The following is a 22,674-nucleotide window of genomic DNA, read 5'->3' on the forward strand; positions in this document are numbered from 1 at the left end:
TTCTGTAAGGGTCACAGTTCAAACCTAACCTAACCCACTTTTCTAGTAGCATTTCGTTTCTGTAAGGGTCGCAGTTCAAACCTAACCTAACCCACTTTTCTAGTAGCATTTCTTTTCTGTAAGGGTCGCAGTTCAAACCTAACCTAACCCACTTTTCTAGTAGCATTTCTTTTCTGTAAGGGTCGCAGTTCAAACCTAACCTAACCCACTTTTCTAGTAGCAATTCGTTTCTGTAAGGGTCGCAGTGTTAACCTAGCCCACTTAACTGATAGCAGTACAAACCTAACCTAACATACTTTTCTAGTAGCATTTCAGTATGCCTACCTAAGTTATGCGGTGCGGGGTACGGGGGTTGAGCGGGAGGGGCTAGTAATTTTGGCATCATTTTACTTTATTTGGTAATATGTATAAATTTTTTGGTATCATAGTGGTTTATTTAGGTGAAAATATCGCATTTATTTGGTCTTCAAGATTTGGTGATCATTAATGATTTTTGGTAATCATTCAATATATTTGGTATTCAAATACAATTTGAAGTGCAGTCGTAATTAAAATGGTGGTACATTTGTAATTTTAGGCCTTATTTTTTTGGTGTTCAGTAATTTTTTTTGGTAAGCATGATTTTTTTATTTAGGGTACCAAAGAATTTTTTGGTGGTCATTATATTTGTAGCCATTGTAAAGTTACCTTGCAGACCTCACATCGAAATATATTTGGTCACGATATTTTGAGTTTTATTCACCAGTACTAGAGTTCACTTTTATTAGCGATTTCATCAAGATTTAGCTTTATTGAATTATATTGGAGTGATATAAAGTTAGAATGTAACTGTAAGATCCTCGTATTTCAACCCGTACAAGATTAGAACCTTTTTCATGTAATGTCATTGAGTTTATCTTTATTGATTTAAATGCCATCTAAATGAGTGGCCATCTAAACGTTACGGTCACGTGATCGCTGTCTCGAGTTTATAATTTTTTCCTCACCTCAAAAAGTGCTCAGCGCCGCTAAAGAAGTTTTCACTTCAATAAAAATACAATACTTCGTTACAGACTGGTACACGACAGAGAACTCCAACTGCACGACGGCAAGCGATTACTACGCCACGACCGATATGATGATCTTATCGCTTCTGGAATAACGCAGCAGGAGTTAGAGGAGAGTGGGGTTTTAAGGATACATCCTGCTTTTAGGTGAGCTATATTTGCCATTAAAATATGATAATATAAAAATTTTACCTTCCAATAAAATTATTATTATGTTTCCTATCCACATCGGATATCTTCATTGAGAGAGTAACGCGATCGTTGACCAATGATGCCGCTAGCGTCTATGTAGTCGCTCCGCCCCACGCCGTGACGTAGTTCCGCTTCCACTTCCTGCGAACCGTTGCTCGCTTCCCGCTACTCGCCACCGCCATGTCATTGTTGAGGAGAAGTACCGTCGGCATAAAAGTAGCCTAGTAGCCTGCCAGGAAGGCATTACTCAGATATCCGATGTGGATAGGAAACATAATAATAATTTTATTGGAAGGTAAAATTTTTATATTATGTGTTCCGTACTCCACATCGGATATCTTCATTGAGACCTGTTTATTATCTCCTGGTGGCGAGTTAGCGGGCGCGCAAGCGATAGGGCTACACCTACTGTCATAGAACTCAGAGAAAGAATAAATATGTATACACCATATTGCAACCCATGAAATCACAGTGACTCGTTATAATGTGAATTACAGGAAATTGAGAATTGAAATTGTAATCTCAGGTTCGAATCTGACGTTAAACTGGTTTAAGAGAATTCTCATTCGAAATCGCATCCGATCCGCAGAATCTCGGCGAGTCATGTTCCCAATTAACATAAGCGAAAATATCGCTAGTGAATAGCTTTCCAGCCAATTTAGTTATTAAGTACATCGTGGATCAAAAGCAATCGTAGGCGAGGCCGGCTTGGATGAGACTGTGGCTGAAAGAAATAAGCGAAGTGTCCCCTAACATTTTGTGTAATTCTCGCAAGGTGACGTACCCAGACTACCTACTGATACTTTATTCCGGAGCTTCTAAGAGTTCAGTCGGTAAGACACGTTATCTGGTTTAGAGCCGAATTTCGGACACAAAATAATAGCGTTAAAGTTATCTATGTAATTGCCCGGGCTACAGTGTAGTAGAGTAAGGTCATTGACCCTGCGGCCTGATGCTAACAGCAAAAGTGCGGCAGCTATTCTATCGTACTTCTTCTAACGTACCTAACGTTGTAGGGCTATTTAAATTAGGGCAAGTAGATGTCTCGCGTCCCAAGCTGGTGCTTATGGGAGGCGCTGGTCTCGCTATTAATGGCGTTGGAAGAAGGCATAGTGTCCGATAGTGGTTCATACACAGCACTTGTGAGAGGCTTATGAACGAGTATCGTTCTGAAAGCTAACATGGATAATAGAAATAGACGTCTGAGATAGCTCGCTACTTCACTGGATAGAGGTACCTGGCAGTTGATCTTATTTTTGATGCACCATAAAGACCGTTTCTACATTGTGGCCGTACATGCAGCCTAGACAAGGGGACGATCTAGGGGCTCCCGTTACTGTTTTCTATACAAACACAGTACCGGAATCGGGAATATCCGGTTCTTCCATATTAGTGAGACAGTGACAGTTGCGTTTCGTTCGCTACGTAGCGTTAGACCTTGGCATGTTATATGCATGCGCCAGTCACGCCAGTAGCGGATGTCACTCCTGATCTCGCCAGCTCGGTGTTGGAGCGTCCTATCTGACAGGAGCTACGCCTCATTCTTAAGGTCGTTGACTCGTAAGGGAGGGCGGTCTGACGTTGTGTTCACTAGGACCGCCAGTAAATTGCAAGCTTACCACAGCTGCTTTAAGACTCCTTATCACGCCGTCGCAGTACACAGACTAGGCTGGGAGGTGGAGACATCCATGCCAAGTCTCACAGGCAGCTGTCAAAGGTCGTGGTAGCAGTTCAATGAGTCTGTTAAGAAATACCGTGGCACAGTGCGAGGGCTCTCGAAAGCGGAGGCCGGCCAACAAGGCGCCTGTCAGGTGAAGACAGTCTCGGCGGCTGCTGGGCGCAGCTGCCACTCGGGCGCGCAGTGACTTCTTGATAAACCGTCGCCCTCGGGGGTTGTACCGACCTGGCAAGTAGCAAGCAACCAGCGCGACCTGTAGACGATCTGCTGGCATCAGCAGTTTTTTGCGACAGCCGTAGTAACGGAAGGGATGTAGTGTCGCCGTCGTTTTATGTATACTGTACCGGTGCGGTTGTATGTTTACACTTCTGTCGTCAGCGCTGCAGATGCGGCCCGTTAACGGTTACTCTTCGCTGAAAGGGCCTTACCTCGTACATTGTCTACCAATATTGGAGATTGTAACGGACTGCTTGCATAAGATGAGGAAGAAAGTGGTGCGAGGCTTTCGGCAGCTCCGTGTTGCTGGGGACTGCGAAGGCTTCACCTTCCTCCATGAACTAAAGTTTGCGAATTTGAGACTGAACAGAAGGCATTGAGTCTCATTTCTGCGAGAAACTCTGCAGCAAGGCAGGCCTGTATGTCGTGAAAAAGAAAACTTTCAATCGGTGTGTTGTGCCGCGTGTCCCACGTGATGTCTAGGAGCGTGATGGTCTAATTCGCTTTATCCGAAGAGACACCCTATATCGAGTTAGTATAGGGCATCGAGTTAGTAGCATGCTTTTAAGGAAATCGAACTGATGAAATCAAGTCTAAAATCGATTTTGGCGCTTTGCGTAACAAAACTGTTTCGATAAAGTCGAATACAGACAGATGGAAACTGCTGGAGTCCTCCTGGCCCCTTTCTCTTAGCACCGGAAACTCAAGCTTGTTCAGGCGCAGCGGGTTTATTTGTCCCATTTTGTTTATTATGGCTTTTCGCACGAGTTCGTCTTTGTAAGACGGAACTTAAGCTGGAGAGCGCGAGCAAGCAGAGATAATTATGTGAAGTCTGCAGACCTTTTCGATGCCTTTCACCTCGGTTTGGAGCGGTCGCACAGGGCCTTGTCGCTAGCTGTTCTCCGGTTGGACCACTCCATGGCCTCGAGAAGTCGTAGGAACTTTGAAGCGACACAGCGAAGTCGATCAGCACCTTTATGAAGCCCGGGAACACGACGTATTTTCCTCTGAGTATCGACATATCTTACCGCTTTCAACTCCGGGCAGTCGAGCCGCGCTAGGACGGGGCTCTTTACGACCTTGTCTGCCGTCGCCGGAGGATTCTTTAACCGAAACCAAGACTTAGCGGTTAGGCTTAGCGGTCTGTTCGTGCTGTACCATACCATTCCTATACCTGCACCATAGCTATAGGCGCCTGCGTACCTCAATGGAACCATGTGGACAGGACAAAACTGATACTGTGGCGCCCAGCGAGCAAGGGACGACATCGTCGTAGTTGCAGCATCGGTGGACAGCATCGGCGTGATTGTGGCAACCGCCGCCGCTCGGGAGGCGCCGGTGCGTGAAGCTAGGGGCGCCATCGTGGCGGCCGGCTCGGGGGGGGGGGGGTGGGGCACCGGTGCCTGAGGCCGGGCGGCTCATGGCGGCCGCCACTGGTTCGGGAAGCGCTGGTGCGTGAGGCGAGGACCCATAGTGGCGGCCCGCTCTAGAGGCGTTGTCGCGTGAGGCGGGCGGCTCCATCGTGGCGGCCGCCGCCACCGGCTCGGGAGGCGCCGGTGCGTGAGGCGAGAGGCGCCATCGTGGCGGCCAGCTCGGGAGGCACCGGTGCATGAGGCGGTCGCCGTCTGGCTGGCTGGTCTGAGGCACTGCTGTGAGGCGAGAGGCGCCATCGTGGCGGCCAGCTCGAGAGGCGCCAGTGCGCAGGTGGTGGTGCCATCGTGGCGGGCGGCATCATCGTGGCGGGCAGCGCCATTGTGGCAGCCGCCGCCGCCGCGTCGATGCGTAATGCGAGAGGCGCCATCGTGGCGGCCAGCTCGGGGGGCAGGCGGCGTCATCGAGCGGGCGGCGCCATCATGGCGGCCACCGTCGCCAGGCTCAGGTGCGAGAGGCGCCGTCGTGGCGGCCAGCTCGACAGGCGCCGGTGCGCGTGACGGACGTTACCGGCACGGGAGGCGCCGATGGCTAGGCTCGTAGCTGCACACATCATCACGGCGACGCTGTTGCCCTCGGCGGTGCCATCGTGGTGGCCACCACCGGCGCGTAGGTCACCAGCGACGTCATGACGGGCGGCAACCAACGCGGCGATCGTCGCTGTACTCGTAGCATTTCCACTGCTTACACGTAACTTACCTTCCTTCCGCTAGAGCAGTCGGGACGCAGAAGCGGTCCGCCTTCACCTTGGCGCGATCCACCCGCGATGCGCCCGCAGCTGCAGGAGCGGGCGTGTGACGTCTCGCAGAGCCACGCGGATCTCTCGGAGTCCCGCTGGACTGGAAGCGTCCGCACCGCAACTGCAGCAATAGGAGCGGGCGTGTAACGTCTCGCGGAGTCCCGCGGACTGGAGGCGTCCGCACCGTGACTGCAGCAACAGGAGCGGGCCTGTGACGTCTCTCGGAGTCCCGCGGACTGGAGGCGTCCGCACCGCGACTGCAGCAACAGGAGCGGGCGTGTGACGCCTCTCGGAGTCCCGCGGACTGGAGGCGTCCGCACCGCGACTGCAGCAACAGGAGCGGGCGTGTGACGTCTCTCGGAGTCCCGCGGACTGGAGGCGTCCGCACCGCGACTGCAGCAACAGGAGCGGGCGTGTGACGTCTCTCGGAGTCCCGCGGACTGGAGGCGTCCGCACCGCGACTGCAGCAACAGGAGCGGGCGTGTGACGTCTCTCGGAGTCCCGCGGACTGGAGGCGTCCGCACCGCGACTGCAGCAACAGGAGCGGGCGTGTGACGTCTCTCGGAGTCCCGCGGACTGGAGGCGTCCGCACCGCGACTGCAGTAACAGGAGCGGGCGTGTGACGTCTCTCCGAGTCCTGCGGACTGGAGGCGTCCACCGTAGCCCGCAGCGTCGCGGTGTCTCGGAGTCACCTTGGACGACAGCAGAAGAAAGACGCGGCGCGCGCGGGCGGGGGCGGGCGCCGGGCCCGCGCCCCCGCGCCGGGGGACGGGGCGCCCCGGTCGCGCCGCAACTAACAACACGAGGTACTCCCAGGCTACTGCCTGAGAACCCTCCGCGAGTGACGAAGTAACTTCTAGAATATCTTAAACTGGCTCACCGGATGGTTCGAGACAATCCAAACCTCCTTATCAGCGAAGCGCGGCACCCGGCAGCGGCGCGCGCAGGCCGTCCGCCGCCGCGCCGCCCCCGCCGCCGCAGGCACGATGACCGCACGTTCCCTCTCCGATGCGGAGCGACTTGTTACCACTTGTTAACAAAAAACCACTGACGCACTTCCTACTTCGATCTCGAAAATGCGAGTTAACGGTAACGATTTTAGCAGCATGGAATGTGAAAATTAATTTAGCAAGAAAAAAGTGGGTAGAATCGAAAAGCACCGTTCGATGACTTCGATCGCGAGACCGCCAAAAGACTAATAGTGGCGATCTCTGCCATATCTCACTATTTAATCGACCGAGCTTTGGATCGGAAATGTTAAAGCACCATGCTGCAAAAATATACGCAAAAAATATTTGCGGACCATCGGTCAAGACGGTCGACGAAACAATGACATGGCGGTGGCGAGTAGCGGGAAGCGAGCAACGGTTCGCAGGAAGTGGAAGCGGAACTACGTCACGGCGTGGGGCGGAGCGACTACATAGACGCTAGCGGCATCATTGGTCAACGATCGCGTTACTCTCTCAATGAAGATATCCGATGTGGAGTACGGAACACATAATAAATAAAATAAATTAAATTCAAAGGTGTATGTGAAGTCCCCAATCCGCATTGGGCTAGCGTGCCCAAACCCTCTCGCGCATGAGTTTGCCATAATGTTGTATCAATATCATAGGTCATTTCGCTTTTAGATTCGTATAATTCCATAGGTGGCACATGTGTATAATTGGCGAACTATAATGAAACTTTAGTTTTGTTAGGGACTGTAATAAATATCATATAGGTACTAAGAAGAAGTGCCTCCAGTGCCCCAGGCTGCCTTCAGTAAGAAGTGCATATATATACTTGGAAAAATTCGACCTATGCCGCTGTGGCCCGGTGGCCGAATGGCACAGGCATCTGCCGCGATAGCAGAGGACGCTGATTCGATTCCAGCCTGGGGCACTGGAGGCCTTTGTCACATTTATTTCAGTTTATAATTTATATAGTAGTGTTTCTACTAGAAATAAAAACAAATTAAAATATTTTCTAATCTAATACTTATAATAACTAGAAGCGTCTGTCCGAATTAGTCAATTATTTAAGTCTTGGTACGCCATCATGTGTAGTTCTGATTCTGACGGAGTACTTACAAAATTTCAAATTTTCAGAATAGTGGCGTTAGCAGAACCACCGACGCTCGGCCGCGGGCCGCACTGGTTATCTCCGGAGATACTAAGCTTGTTCATTTTCCACGAGATGAGAAACTTGAGCAAGAATGAAGAGATTTTCATTATCAACTCATTGGTGAGTAAATTACTTAATGTTGCATGAGCACTATGATCAGAAGTATCAAAATATCAATGTGTTTAATTGCGGCTTTTATGAGATCATGTACCTGCGCTCCACACTTTCTTTCTTTTAGAACTGAACTTTGGAACAGAAATCGAGTAGAAGTCTCAATTCTTTTGTCAAGTCTATTTTTATTATTCCGATGCCCGTTTTTTGATGCGAAAAAAATACTCTTACTTAGATTATATCATCATTGTAAGGGTGGTATTCCACCTGTTCAATTTTTGTGTCCAATCTCAGTGCGTCTCACTCTCTCATTAAAGCAAAATGTGAGACGCAATACACATTGGACAAAGAAGTTGAATAGTCTAATTAGTTATGATTATTGGAGAATAAAAATGGTTAGTGCTCGTCGATTATTCATATTAGGCCCACTTGCACCATCCCACTAACCCGGGGTTAAGCGCTTAAACAGTTAACCCATTGTCAAATTGTACTGGTAACCATGTTAACCGCTTTTTACCGCTTTCTAACCTCGAGTTACTGAATGGTGCTTGAACTTAGAATTTACCAGGTAAGGTAACCCAATCTTGTTGTTTCAGTATGGCGACATCTCCCAACCTCTACATTCCATCATCAACCTCGCCGACGAACTGCGATCTTCCGACGACGCGACCCTCAAAAACCTCTCTTCATCCCTCTCCACCCGACAACTGCTCCGCATCGCCAGCCGCATGGCTTCATACCCTACTGACTCCGCTTACGAAACTGTGCAAAGAACATTCCTGGCGAAATTCTTACCTAACTTAGCTAGAAGAGCGCTAGATGGCGCTTGCACCAAAATCGGTATTGATCCACCAAGAAAGTTTGGGCTATTCGGTGGCAGTGAGAAAAAAGTCAGCTGCACCGTCAAAAATGGCGTCGTAACTATAGGAAACACTAGCACAGAAGTCTTCAAAACGAACGCATTAACCAAAGTACCTGATATACTTTTTTATGACGTACCACAACATGTGAGACTTCTCGAATGGCTATTACAAGATTTCCTACTAGGGAACCATTTGTTGCTAGTCGGCAATCAAGGCGTTGGTAAAAATAAAATCGCTGATAGGTTACTACAGTTGTTAAACAGGCCTAGAGAGTACATACAATTACATAGAGATACAACTGTGCAGTCATTGACAGTTCAACCGACAGTTCAAGATGGCGTCGTAGTGTACGAGGATTCGCCGTTAGTAAAGGCTGTCAAACATGGGCACGTTTTAGTTGTTGACGAGGCGGATAAAGCTCCCACACATGTGACATGTATTCTTAAAACTCTAGTTGAGAATGGCGAGATGATATTGAGCGATGGGAGGAGGATAGTGCCAAAGGATATGATGGAAAGTTCTGGAGGGGATGCGGCGAGTTTCATTCCGGTACACGATGATTTTAGAATGATAGTTTTGGCGAATCGACCTGGTTTCCCGTTCTTGGGGAATGATTTCTTTGCTGCATTGGGTGAGTTTAATGTGTCCGTATTTAGGCCGATTTCTATATTGTTATCGATTTTTTTTGCGTGTGGATAAAATTTAGTTGATTTGAAGATCTCCTCCTTCTGGTTGGAATAAGCAAACATGTAAAATTGTCCGTGGAGTTACGAAAATACAATACAAGTTTTCGTATCACAGTGGAAGATTTTTTTAGGCTATACAGTGAAGTTGCGCTTATTATCTACAGAATACGAAACTCCGTCTATCCACCAATTTACCTAAAGGCTATTTGGAAAAGATCACTTCTAAGCAAAAGACTATCTGTTGCTACCTAATTCTAATTTGTATGCTTAATCTTCTTGTAACTTTTAATTTTACTTATTAGTGCATTTAATAATTATTTTTACTAACCTAATTTCCACAATTTTATCACAACCGTTGTCCACCAGGCGACCTGTTTTCGTGTCACGCCGTGGACAACCCCTCAGTGGAATCCGAGCTAGAACTCCTCCGCTCCTACGGCCCCGACGTTCCTCACGACGTGATGAACAAGCTGGTGCAAGCCTTCGCTGTTCTGAGGAACATGGCGGACCAGGGACAGCTGACTTATCCCTATTCCACGAGAGAGCTTGTCAATATTGTCAAACATCTGCAGGTACGTTATTAGGGTTCCGTACCCAAAGGGTAAAAACAGGAAGACTCCACTGGGCGTTTGTTTGCCTGTCACCAGGCTGTATCTCTGAACCGTGATAGTTGAAATTTTTACAGATGATGTATTTGAAGTGGATCAAATTTAACTTGCAAGATTTGATTACAGACAGACAACGGTCAGGTGAAAGTAAATAAAAGTTTGAAAAAAAAATAAAAAAAAAATAATTCACCATTTTTAATTTTTACTTCAGAAATACCCATCAGAAGACCTGGCGAGCGCCATAAGCAACGTGTTCGACTTCGACCGCTACAGCAAAGAAATGGCGGACACCCTCCTCGAAGTACTGCACGCCAGCGGTCTACCCACCGAAGGGGTGCTAGAAGGGCGCTCTAAAGAAGCTCTGAAGAAGATTCAGATGACCATAGAGAGGACGAGTGGGTAAGTCAATTGTAATTATAGCCCGTCAAACAAGTTTGGCAGTAGCAAAAGGAGCGAAATTCCAATTTTCTATGGGACGATTACCCTTCGCGCCTACATTTTTGAATTTGCCGCTTTTTTCTATGGACGGAAATGGCTTGACAGACTATAGAAAGTTTAATAACAGAACATCCGTGAGAAAACTTCCGTCTTCTATGAGTTTTTGTCGATCCAACGCGTGCTTCCGCCGAAGCTCCTCGTTAACTTGTCGAGAAATTTCGATATATTGAAATATATCTGAATCGTGGGCGTGTTATACTATCGGAAGCACATCAAGACTTTCAATCGTGGATGACGTGGCCTTTTAATGAAATACGATATTCAACTCACAGTCTTTACTGGACGAGACTGATTACAAATCATAGCACACGTTACACATCTTATCCAAAAACAAACCAGTGGATTTGACCCAGGAACCGCCACAGACGTCATCTTCTCCCGTTCGTTTTCATCGTTCCCTTCTGAAGATTGATTGAAAGCCTAGCTTCAATTGTTCGCGATTTCATTTGTTTTGACAGCGCACTCTATGACGCCTTGGCGGAACTGCGCCGACTGCCACTCAGGTGTAGTGTGACGCCCTAGTTTGCTCTATTTGTCAAAGGTTGCGTGATAAAACGCCTCTTAAAGGCGATAGATGGCACGCATCAGCCGTTCTCCGACAAATATATGCTTGCAATGTTTCACACACATTAAATTGTTTTATTCCAATGAGTGCTTGCGGCATTCTTGGTATAAAAGTTTCAAAAGAGTAACACCAATGTTTATATAGGAACTTCTGCGCATTAAAAAAAAACTAATTTTTACTTGGCTACTTACTTAGCCTACATAGACCGGTAGATCTCTACTCTTACAACTTTACGATATACCTATGTCCTATGTGTGTTTAAGTACGTCATATGCCGGCGAGTGAACGAATGATTTTTGTTTGCTAAAAATATCGTAATCTGACCTTGGTTTTTAAACAGATGCGCTTGAATATATACTAGCAGCAGACCTAGCTCTAGACTGCGCTACTCGACTCAAAATGACTTTTCTTTTTCTTATTATTCCTGTGCGAATAGTCATGTGCCGTTCCCGGGAAAACTCCCTAGGTGGGATTTTTTCCGGAAACGTTCCCGGGAAATTTCCTATGTGAAGGGAAAATAGGGGATTTTTTTTAAATTGTGCATAGATAAACTATTTTATTGTTAGAAATTCAGTCAACGCCGGCTTTTTAAACTTTATTAAAAAACATTACAAACTGTATCTCATCTGCCAAAGTAAATTCCCTATACTCCTGGGAAGTTTCCCATTCTTACGGGGAATTTTTCCATACTTCCTGGGAATAATTCCCCAGCCAAAATAAAATACAGTGAAACCTGGTTAATTGGCACCTGGATAAATGGAAAACCTCAATAATTGCAACCAAAAGTCCGGTCCCGGTCCCTTGAGACCAAAAGGCCTCTATAATTGAAATTTTGGAACCTCTATAATTGCAATCTAGATTTTTGTGCTTTTCGTAATTTTGCCTCTGTAATTGACCACATCGCAACTTAAGACCTCTATAATTGACACTGTGCTAAAAAAACCGTTATTTTTGCTTTTGTTTTTACCTCTATTATTGAAACGAGTCTTACTTATTACCTCTGTAATTGAAATAATGTAGTTGTAGACAGCAGAAACAATATTTTAATAGCTATGATCATTTTATTTATATCTCCATCCAGAATTCAATTTATTTATTGGGTATCTATAAACAGGTGAAATAGTTTTGATCAATAAAAAACAAAGTATGCTTTTTACATTCTAATAAAACTTTCTTTTACAATTCAAGGGAAAATTTTAAACCCAAATGATAAGAAAATAAAGTGATAATTAATGTAGTGTAAAAATGCAAGTATAGACAGAAGCAATATTATACATATAGACCAGAAACCCAGAACGTAAGCATGTAAATCAATGTAAATCTACTTTAAATGGTTATTTGCACCTCCATAAAAGAAATTTGTCAGAACGCAACCTCTATTAATGAAAACCTCTATAATTGACAAAACGATTTTTTGAACCTCGTTAATTGACACGACCTGCTTAAATGAAAAACCTGGTTAATTGACAAAAACTGGCCGGTCCCTTGAGATTGCAATTATCCAGGTTCCACTGTATTTGGGAAGTCACTTGCAGTTTCCGATTTATGACTACTTGATTTTCGTTGTAGCTAGCTTTAATTAAAATTGGAATTAACTTAATCTATGTTTAAATATTCCCCCGTTTAGGGATTATTCCCGGGAACAGGGGAAAGGAGAATGGGCAATTTGTCCCATGGATGTATACTAATGAGACATATCTCGTTCGAAAGGGCTTACACATAGCATTAATTTATTGTATGACACCAACTTTGGATAACGTGCAGGGACTGAGCTATTTAAAAAAAAGTGTGACGCATATAAACTGGTTTTTTACAGTATACTTGTTATGTAGCTAGTTGTTAGGTGTTTTATATGAAAAACCATGAGAAATGGTACACTTCTGTGTACCAATACCTACGTGAATTTTCCATAAGTGAATATTCTTTGTTCCGAAAAAAATCCCACGGCACATCACTATGTGTGAAAGAGTTGGTGCTGTCTCGAACGATTTGTGATAAGCATGCTAAATATTAGCGTCGCTGCAAAAAATATTGCGTTGGAACTCTAGAAATAGTGTTATAATTTAAACGTCTAGTGTTAGTGTTTTAAGTGTAAGGAAATGGGCAAGGCGGGAATAGGGGGAGCCATAGTTAGATTTGGAGCGTTTTTGGCGAAGAGTGGCATTCATCCAGGAATAATTGTTGCAATTTGCGTAAGTATTATTTTTATCTAGGTTTTATGTTGAGTCAGACTCTTTATGGTGTTTTTTTAAAGCGATAAAATCTGCTGTTGTTTACCGCTATTTATGCACCCTTTATGTACCTATACGTTTATATTTATTAAATGGTTTTTTTGGGTACGTTAAAGCGTACCGTGTTTCGGATTTTTATAATTATATTTTCAATCCATGAATTAAACCGCTGCATTATTTATATCACGTTTGTGATGATAAACATACATACGTAAATAGATAAAAATGTAGGCACATAAAACATCCAAGAATCAGTAAAAAAATAATTTTAAAGTCTGACAAACACAATAACAGGAAAAAAACTACCTATGCCCAAATTTCAACTGTCTAGCTATCATGGTTCAGCTCATCCCTTTTTTTCGTCATAGTAGCGTAAGACAAAGACAGTACGAGTATGGTTATCTCTGTATATATCGGCGGCCGATCGTAAGATCAGGCATATCGTGAAATTCCTAGGCATATCGTGAAACGTGAAAATCTTTGACTCGTTCCCTGAGTCGACGGAGCCGGCTCTTATTTCTGGGCAGTTTGCCCTTCGGGCATCTGAAGCAACCTAACGAACCTATCCTACTTATATAAGATAAGATAAGATAAAATTAATTTAATTGAAAAATATCAAAAATAAAAATATAATATATTATTTAATTAATTAATATAATAAATAATTCAATTATTATTAGGTATTATTGATACTTGTTTAATTCGACTATCGTCAAAACATTACACAGGAACATTACGATCTGCCTGATCTTACGATCGGCCGCCGACATATATATTAAAAAGAGACAGTCCCTGGCCAAACTATAATAACAAAGTAATTTTTTGTTAAATTCCCAGTCCGCTATTAACTCTTTGATATACATGTAATATTAATGTTACCAGGTAGCCGTCATAGGAGCGTCGACCGGCCTATATCACTTTTGCAAATGGATATGCTTAATAGAAGACTCAAAAATTGCATGCTGTTGTGGAGAAGATGAACCTAGTACTGGAATACCCACAATCAGCTATCCCATGGCCATCAGCTCTCCTACCATGCCAGAGAATACACCGAACACTACACAATACGTGCCTGAAGGAAATACTTCGCCAGTTTAGTGTTTTTTTGGTCGACATGTCACACAGGCGCGTTTTCTGGGCGGGGCGTGAGCGTTTTATATGTAAAAGCGGCGCTCAGGCGCCGCCCGCAAAACGCGTCTGTGTGACGGAGCCGTAAGGGCGAGTTCCACTAAAAGTAACATTAAAGAACACCATATGGTGCAACTTGCCCTATAGACCAGCGGTTTAACAAAATTTGGTTTGGATAACATTTTTACAAAAACAAAGTTATTTATTTTCTTGGATTTGTTGGAGGCATGTTAAATAATACTTATGTAAAAATGTTAGGTAAATATTCTTGCTATACCTATTGAAATATTACTAATAAACTTGCATTATTTTGGAGGAATATTTACTTAGTGTAGATGTTAATGACCTAGTGTCATAAAGTCTGTCGTTGAAGGAGTGAGAAAGTCATATAGCTACTCTTTGTGGATTGTCAAAAATAGACTATTTAAATTTAAAAAAAATAAAGTCCCGATGCCCGATCCCGATTAATTGAATACTATAAGTAGTTTATGTCTTGTCTTGTAAGTATAGCTTATCATTTTAGTTAAAATGTCAAGGTTTTATTTATGAATATGTAACAAACAATTTTTGATGATAGCATTTTAAGAATTATGTAAAATATAAAATAAGTATTTGACTATTTGTAGTACTAATATATATTTGTACGTCGTCAATGTGTTGTATTCTGTCATATAACCTTATCCTTTATGTATGTAGTTGAGTTTTCCTTGGCGATAAGACGCGGTGCCAGCGTGCGTGCGTGCGTGCGTGCGTGCGTGCGTGCGTGCGTGTGTGTGTGTGTGTGTGCGTGCGTGCGTCGTACGTGTGTGTGTGTGTGTGTGTGTGTGTGTGTGTGTGTGTGTGAGAGGGTTTGCACCTGCATAAACTAAATTATACTTCCTATCCAAATCCAAGACAACAAATATAATTTACAAGCAGCAGTACATGGAATCATGCCGTCCTTGTCACACATTTTAGAGATATAATATTTAAAAAACAATTTCGCGCTGCTCCCCTACCTCACTACGCCATCGTCCCTCGCCATCCCACTCTAACCCCGCTCCTCAGATACCCGTCATTACATGTTTTTGTGTTAGTCCGAATCACACGTATTTTCGCCAAAATAGTGTTCCTCTAAAAATGTCTGTGTGTGTGTCGATTGATGAAGTTAGGGTGAGTAATTTTAATATGTCTATTAAGCGCTGAATGATAATTATAGAATCAAAACATTACTGTACCGCCGGCCGCCGTGGCCGAGCAACAAATGAATGGTTTTTCGGCACGGCAAGTCTAGTTTCGTTTGCAATACTTTACATGGCTAGTAATCTTTAATTTGAAATCGTATTTTCATTTAGCATTATAAACTCATTACGTAATAAATCAACTAAGTAAGTAATCTTTGCTTCCGTACGAAATCACTTGTTACAACTACCTCCTTTTTAGAATAAAATAATTACGGATGAAATAAGTACGGAGCTATAAATAGATAAATCACAAAATGATCTTTAACCCAGTTATATGACTAATACAAAATCCAAAGATTATAGTAATATGTACCATATTACTAACATTTCATGTTTTGAATAAAATATGTTACATTCATACTATGCAATGTTCGCTCAGTAAATTGTTTACGAATGCGAACACCATATTATTATATTATATTGACATGCTTTCGCCTACAGATTTTATATACTGTATACTAGTAGGTACTAGGTATACGAACTATATCCGAATTGAATAAAAATTATAGATCTACCCTACTGTGTAATAAAAAAGATAGGTAACAATATTAATCCTTGCCGATTGGTAATATTTAAGTGCCTATGCACGGTAGCAAATGTGTCTTTGTGCAAATAGACTCATTCTTTACTTAACCAATAAGTTTAATTAGCATCTTATGAGGAGATATCCTCATACCTGTAGGTATACAGATACCTACATTTTATATGTAGGTACATAAAAAATTTCATTAAATACACGATCTACAAGATACTTGAAGAATAGTTTGACCGACTGTTGCCAGTGACCGATGTATACGACGAGCACGCGCTATGCGTGCTCCGATACCGACATAGTGAATGTATCGTAAGGATTAAAACGGATTAGGTACTGGTTTTAATCGCACATCGCAGTATCGTCGAGTCTTGGGTCCAGTCGGTGTGGTCGCCTCCTTTTGCTCATCAGATCTCCTGCTTTGTGATAAATAGACATTACTGATTGACACTATTAAGTACCAATGCTATATGCTTAACATCACATAGCCAGTTACTTTCTACAACAGTACTGTATAACGGAGGCGTACCAAGTGTGAACAGTATATCTTTGTACGAGTAAGTAAACCTCATGAATGTGCTAACATCAATTTCTTTTTATACACTCGCATATTATCAACTCAATGTAATTTTAGAATGAAATAAATCATGGTCAAAGTATTGGGACTTGATTTGTGTAATATTATGGACTACGTCAAATAATAATACTCCGCAAGTACAATAGCGTCGAGGATCGTAAACTCATGCGTAAATCGTATCGGAAATATAAGTAAACCTCCTAATGACAACTGGGATTCAGAATTTGGTAGTTTACGTAGAGTGAGTACTTAGAAACTTAGGTATACTATGCAACGAGATGATCATCAAACAGGTAGGTAAGTACTCGGTATAAACCGTGTTACCAAATAAAAGTCAATGACAAAAGGAGAGTTTATGATATTGCACATTAAATAACACATATAAATTAAAATTCATATAGGATAAATATTTAGTTACAAACGAGAAGTCGAGGCAAAATTTTCCACATTCATTGTGTCGAGAGCTCCGCCTTCACAGCGTTGAGGTTATATTTGCCCCACTTTAATAGTGAAGAGGCTATCTTAACTCCACATTAATTGTGTCGAGAACTCCGCTTTAACAGCGTTGAGGGTAAATTTGCCCCACTTTAATAGTGAAGAGGCCATCATTACTCCACATCAATTGTGTCGAGGGCTCCGCTTTAACAGCGTTGAGGCTAAATTTGCCCCACTTTAATAGTGACGAGGCTATCTTTACTCCACATTAATTGTGTCGAGAACTCCGCTTTAACAGCGTTGAGGGTAAGTTTGCCCCACTTTAATAGTGATGAGGCTATTTTTACTCCACAGTAATTGTGTCGAGAGCTCCGCTTTCACAGCGTCGAGGTTGAATTTGCTCCTCATTAATAGTAACGAGGCTATCCTTACTCCACATTTACTGTGTTGAAGATTAATGATGATAATTGCATAATATCAAAAACTACATAATAATGGCTGACTCGCTCTTCGATTGCTTCGGTCATTTGGTTTATCGGTCGCTTTGCTCTTAGGCCGCTTCGCTCTTCGGATGCTACGCTCTTCGGTCTCTCCGCTCTTCGGATGCTACGCTCTTCGGTCGCTTCGCTCTTCGGATACTACGCTCTTCGGTCGCTTCGCTCTTCTGATGATACGCTCTTCAATCGCTTCGCTCTTCGATCACTTCGTTCTTCAGTCACTTCGTTCTTCGGTCTTTACGCTCTTCGTTATGTTTGTTCTGCAGACGCTTTGATCGTTATAAAATGAGTCAAAGATATATAACCGTGCTCCACTGTAACAGTGTTGATGCCAATGTAATGTACTTGTCATAGTCTGCATCCAGACCTTTATGTTGCCTCCACTTTAATAGTGATGATGTGACTTTACGTATGTGAAATACAAAGCAGATTTTAGTTACGTTGAAGCAATTTAACTGGTGTTAATGCAGCCTAAAATCCTGTTAAGTACACCAACAGTGCTGTATGACGAGTAAACAATATATGGAAAGAGATATAAACCTTTAACCGGTTTTACATTCAAATTATTATACATACATATAACGAAGTTATGTGTTCCAAATAGCTTCAAACAGCATCTTTGACCTGCAGTCAAATATATAGCATCTCAACGAGCCCGATTTACCTACTCGTAACAAATCCAGTACGATTTGCTTACTGGTTATCTCAGCTCTAAACTTCAGGGGACCGTCGCCGCAACTAACAAGGGCTGCACCGTGGTTGATGCATATATCCCACGACGCGAAATCAGCGCTGGAATCCTTAGCTGAAAACCAATATGCACAATTGCACAACAATGCAACCAGAGTTAAATGCTGTAACCTGTTACATGAGTCGCCATCGCTAAATAGCTAGATTGACAATCGCAATAAAAGATTGATATCCATCAACAATAATAAAATTAAATATTGTCATTAATTTAAATGCTCTAGGTTGTCATATTATATTGCTGTACAGTTATAATAGGGTATTTTCCTACTACTACTATTACTACTACTACTACAAATCAGTTACCTTTTTAGAACTGTCAAAACGATTTGCTAACCTGGAATTTATATGAAACATTCGTGACGTCACGGTCAACTCACCTACTTTTTACACGACTGCCCAAACAAAAAGAGTGTATTGTTATATTTCTATCCAATTTATAAAATAGAACTTGTGTTTAAAAATAACTCTAATCTGTGTATTTTATGCATGGTGTAAAATAATTTATAAAAATACTTATAGTACCTATGTAATACCCTATTGAATGCTACGTAACACGAGAAAGCTTAAATAATTATTGTTGATTGTGTATCACAAGAATACTGTGCACGCTGCACAGTATAATTGTTATTTTTTAAAAAAAGGTTACTATAAGTTACTCCTTGAATGATAAATTTCAAGTAAATGCCTTATACACAAAATTATCATAATTTAAGACCTAACTACCTACACTACAATCTACCAAAGTTTATTTGCCACTTGTATCACGTGTAGTCGTCATCGGTCAGATACGTAAAGAAAGAAGAGTTATTTATTAATAAAGGTAGTCTATCTATATACATTATTTAACTATTTACATATCGTTTGAGAATGAGACTGTCTCATTTCAATCAAAGACAGAGAGAATCGTACTAACTATCTTTGTCTTACGCCAGTACTAGCACTCAAAAGGAAAGGATGAGTATAGTTTTCCTGTTACTGACTGACAAATTGGTTTGATCAACTATATAAATCTATAATTTGAAGATGAATTATAATTGAAAATTTGAAAAATTATAAGTTTCAAAACAGCACCTACAGGCTTTTCTACTAGTCATTGTCCGGACTTAGTCTAAATGTATAGAAACTTGATTTCTATGACAACCTTACAATGAAGAAAAATCTCCTTTACCCACAGGCTTTGTATAGAAGAGGGTAATTATTGTTGTATTGGATCTTCATTGCAATCTGTCATAAAGTTATATTTTATTCTACTTGTCAATACTTAAAAAGACATACATTCATAGATTAATCATAACGCAAAAAAGAATTACATCCAGTGAGTGGTTGGTAAAATCTAAATGATAAAAACAGCTTATTTATTATGTATAGTGTCTGGCAGAAAACAACCTAAACCGTTGTAGTAATTATAATCTTGAAAATTAAAACAATGTATATCTTAGTTAAATTTAAATTAGAATAATATAATGGGTATAAAGTGCTATAAAAATTGGTTCAGAGCTATAACTAAAGATTGAACACACCTTTCAATGGTCTACATAAGCAAAGGCAAAATTACATTATACAACAGTTATAACCATAATTTTAAGAAGTTGTTTTTTAAAGTTATAGTTATAGTATTACAATAAAAACTAAGAAAGTTTAATTTATTTATGATTATTTTTTTTCTTTTTTCACCAAAAAGGAATATAAAAGGTACCTAATTTTACCCGTTAATCAATGACGCTTATCATTATAATATACAATGCTATACTTATATAAAATTACATTTGCAGGTAAATCTCTTCAGCTGAAATCGGTAACGGTATACGTAACTTACTGATTTCATATCGATATTTCATTTTATTTTCGCACCTGTATTTAGATACAAGGCTCTGAACATCTGCTTGTAAATTATATTTGTTGTCTTGGATTTGGATAGGAAGTATAATTAATAATCAAACGAACTTACCTGTGAAGTTTGATTACAATTATACGAGTATCCAAATCCAAGACAACAAATTCCCGCCCCCCAACCCCGAAAATTAAAATAAAATAGTCTCTGTTCATAACACAAAAAAGATCCACTCTGAAATAATGACGGGTATCTGAGGAGCGGGGTTAGAGTGGGATGGCGAGGGACGATGGCGTAGTGAGGTAGGGGAACAGCGCGAAATTGTTTATTAAATATTATATCTCTAAAATGTGTGACAAGGACGGCATGATTCCATGTACTGCTGCTTGTAAATTATATTTGTTGTCTTGGATTTGGATACTCGTATAATTGTAATCAAACTTCACAGGTAAGTTCGTTTGATTATTAAGTATTTTAAGCAGCAATGAGGAGGCTATGGTAGGCAGATGCGCATATCTACACGTAGTACAAGTAGATCACTTAGTAGATATTAAGTAAGTTCAATATTAATAAACAGATAAAACACCTTTCCATCTGACAAGGGATTTCCCCTCTAAAGCACGTAGGTTAACAGTACATATAGATACATTATTAGCATTATGAAGGAGATTGGAAGTGTCTAGTGTAATGTTAACATAAACTATAAAGACCACTTGCACCATTCAATAACCCGGGGTTAACCGGTTAAACCTGAAGTTACCATGGTTATCAGTACAATTTGACACTGGGTTAACGGTTTAACCGGTTAACCCCGGGTTAGTGGGATGGTGCGAGTGGGCCTAACACAGTAGTCTGAGTTTTGGTGTTTGCTCCCCTCCCGGCGCTGTGCCTATTACAAGGCACACTGAAACGTTTAGAGTTCCTCTAAGCTAAAGTTTCATAGCACAGCGTGTGCAATTGTTATGATAAATGTCAAATTTCTATGAAGATACTGACGTTTAAAATAACACCTCTACACTATGTGCTATAAAACAATTTATTTGAAATTATGACGTCTAAAATTAAAATGACACTTCCACTCTCTGTGCTAACAAACATTTTTATTGGAGAAAAGTCTTTTCCGTCGTATAGATTTTTTGGGAAATAAATAAACTCTATTTCTACAATTGCCAAATTGTTGCACAGCATTATTGAAATAAAAAACCATGTTTACAATTTTGAGGAAAACATGTATGCGCGTATGGCGTTGTCTGGCATGTTAAATGTAAGTTATCCTCATAATTGTGCTTTGGCAAATAATATAATGTAAGATTTATTAATAAAATAAATTAAATAAATGCTCCCGGTAGCGGGCTGGCAGGCGCAGCCGCGGCAAATGCCGCGACGCTCAAACGCTTAAAATACGCCAACCTGGAACCAGCGTACGATTTTGTTCCGGTCGCGGTGGAAACTGCGGGGCCGTGGTGTTCGGAGGCCAAGAGGTTGATTAGAGACTTGGGGCGGCGTCTACGTGACAGAGGAGACGATCCCCGTTCAGGCTCCTATCTAGTCCAACAGATATCGCTTGCCATCCAGCGCGGTAATGCCGCTAGCATCTTTGGCACTTTTGGGCTGGGTGGGGGTCGGAATGGGGCTGATAGTGTAAGTAGGATAGTATATTAGTAATATGTTTAGATTTTAAGTTAGGACATTGTATGTAAATTATTTAAGTAGATTTTAAGATTGACTTTGATCTGTATTTGATGAATAAAGACTTTCATTCTACCAGTAAACATAAGAAAACAACTCAAAAAAATTAAATAAAAAAAATAAGCAAATTTATCCTGTGGCCCGGGGCTACAAGGCAGAACTATCTTTGTGACTCTCATAAGAAAAGGTTGAGTATGGCTGGAGTAAAGCAACGCAAGATGTTGCACCATCCCGAAATTCCTGCATCTCAAAGTGAACTTTATTGCGCGGGAATAGGCATGTCATAGAGGTTTCTACAGACCAGCAAACAGTAATAAATGTATTAATAGTATTTTATGCAACCGTTGTTTAAAAGGCGAGTGGGTACTTGAAGTGCTTATCTAGAAATTGCATTTTCAAGCCGGTTGTTTGCATATTAATTAAGTGCTTGATTGCGAATGCAAATAACACTTCCGTTTGATTGGCGTTATCTTATCTAGACTCGTAAAGTGCATTGTCTCGTATTATTCAGTCTTTATAAGTCGTACTGTACCGTATCTGGTTATAGTTTCTTTGCTAACGTGTTCTTTTTAATTGGTAAGTTCTCTTTTATTTTAATTGTGTTTATTATTATTATTGTGTGTATGTACATGTATATATTATTGTTTACAGATCATGTCTAAATCCGTCGACGCACTTGTTGATGCTGTCACTGTTGACGAGCGGTCGCCACCATTACAACATCAGATGATGAACCCCCTCGATGACCGTCGTGATGTTGCTGTTAAACAATATTATCAGCGTATGGATATGATTCGTTCAAATTGTGTGCGCATTTCTTTAAAATTCTATGTACCCATATATGTTCACGCCAGTAATCCCTTAAATGGTTTTTGTTATTCTTGTATAAAAGATTTAGTTATTCATTATCGTCCATTTGAGTTTATTGATATGGTTAGGGGTGATGATGAAAAATCTTGCTCTTATCGCCGTGTTTTTAATTGTGATCTTTGTTATGGGACAGTTGTTAGTTTGTATTCTGTTGCTGAATAAATAAAATTAC

The 22,674-nt window shown here is 41.6% G+C and overlaps 1 protein-coding gene across 1 annotated transcript in view; it reads left to right on the plus strand.

The window, feature by feature from the left end:
• The window catches only part of LOC134670023 (von Willebrand factor A domain-containing protein 8), an 87,083-nt gene that overhangs the window by 54,942 nt on the left and 9,467 nt on the right, over positions 1-22,674 (plus strand). Inside the window, exons 9-13 of the mRNA XM_063527691.1 lie at positions 1,053-1,193; positions 7,393-7,528; positions 8,116-9,013; positions 9,435-9,640; positions 9,888-10,075. Coding sequence (XP_063383761.1) covers positions 1,053-1,193; positions 7,393-7,528; positions 8,116-9,013; positions 9,435-9,640; positions 9,888-10,075 — 1,569 coding nt within the window. The remainder of the gene's footprint in view (positions 1-1,052; positions 1,194-7,392; positions 7,529-8,115; positions 9,014-9,434; positions 9,641-9,887; positions 10,076-22,674) is intronic.

Source organism: Cydia fagiglandana, chromosome 13 (assembly GCF_963556715.1).
Source record: "Cydia fagiglandana chromosome 13, ilCydFagi1.1, whole genome shotgun sequence".
NCBI classification, from domain to species: domain Eukaryota; kingdom Metazoa; phylum Arthropoda; class Insecta; order Lepidoptera; family Tortricidae; genus Cydia; species Cydia fagiglandana.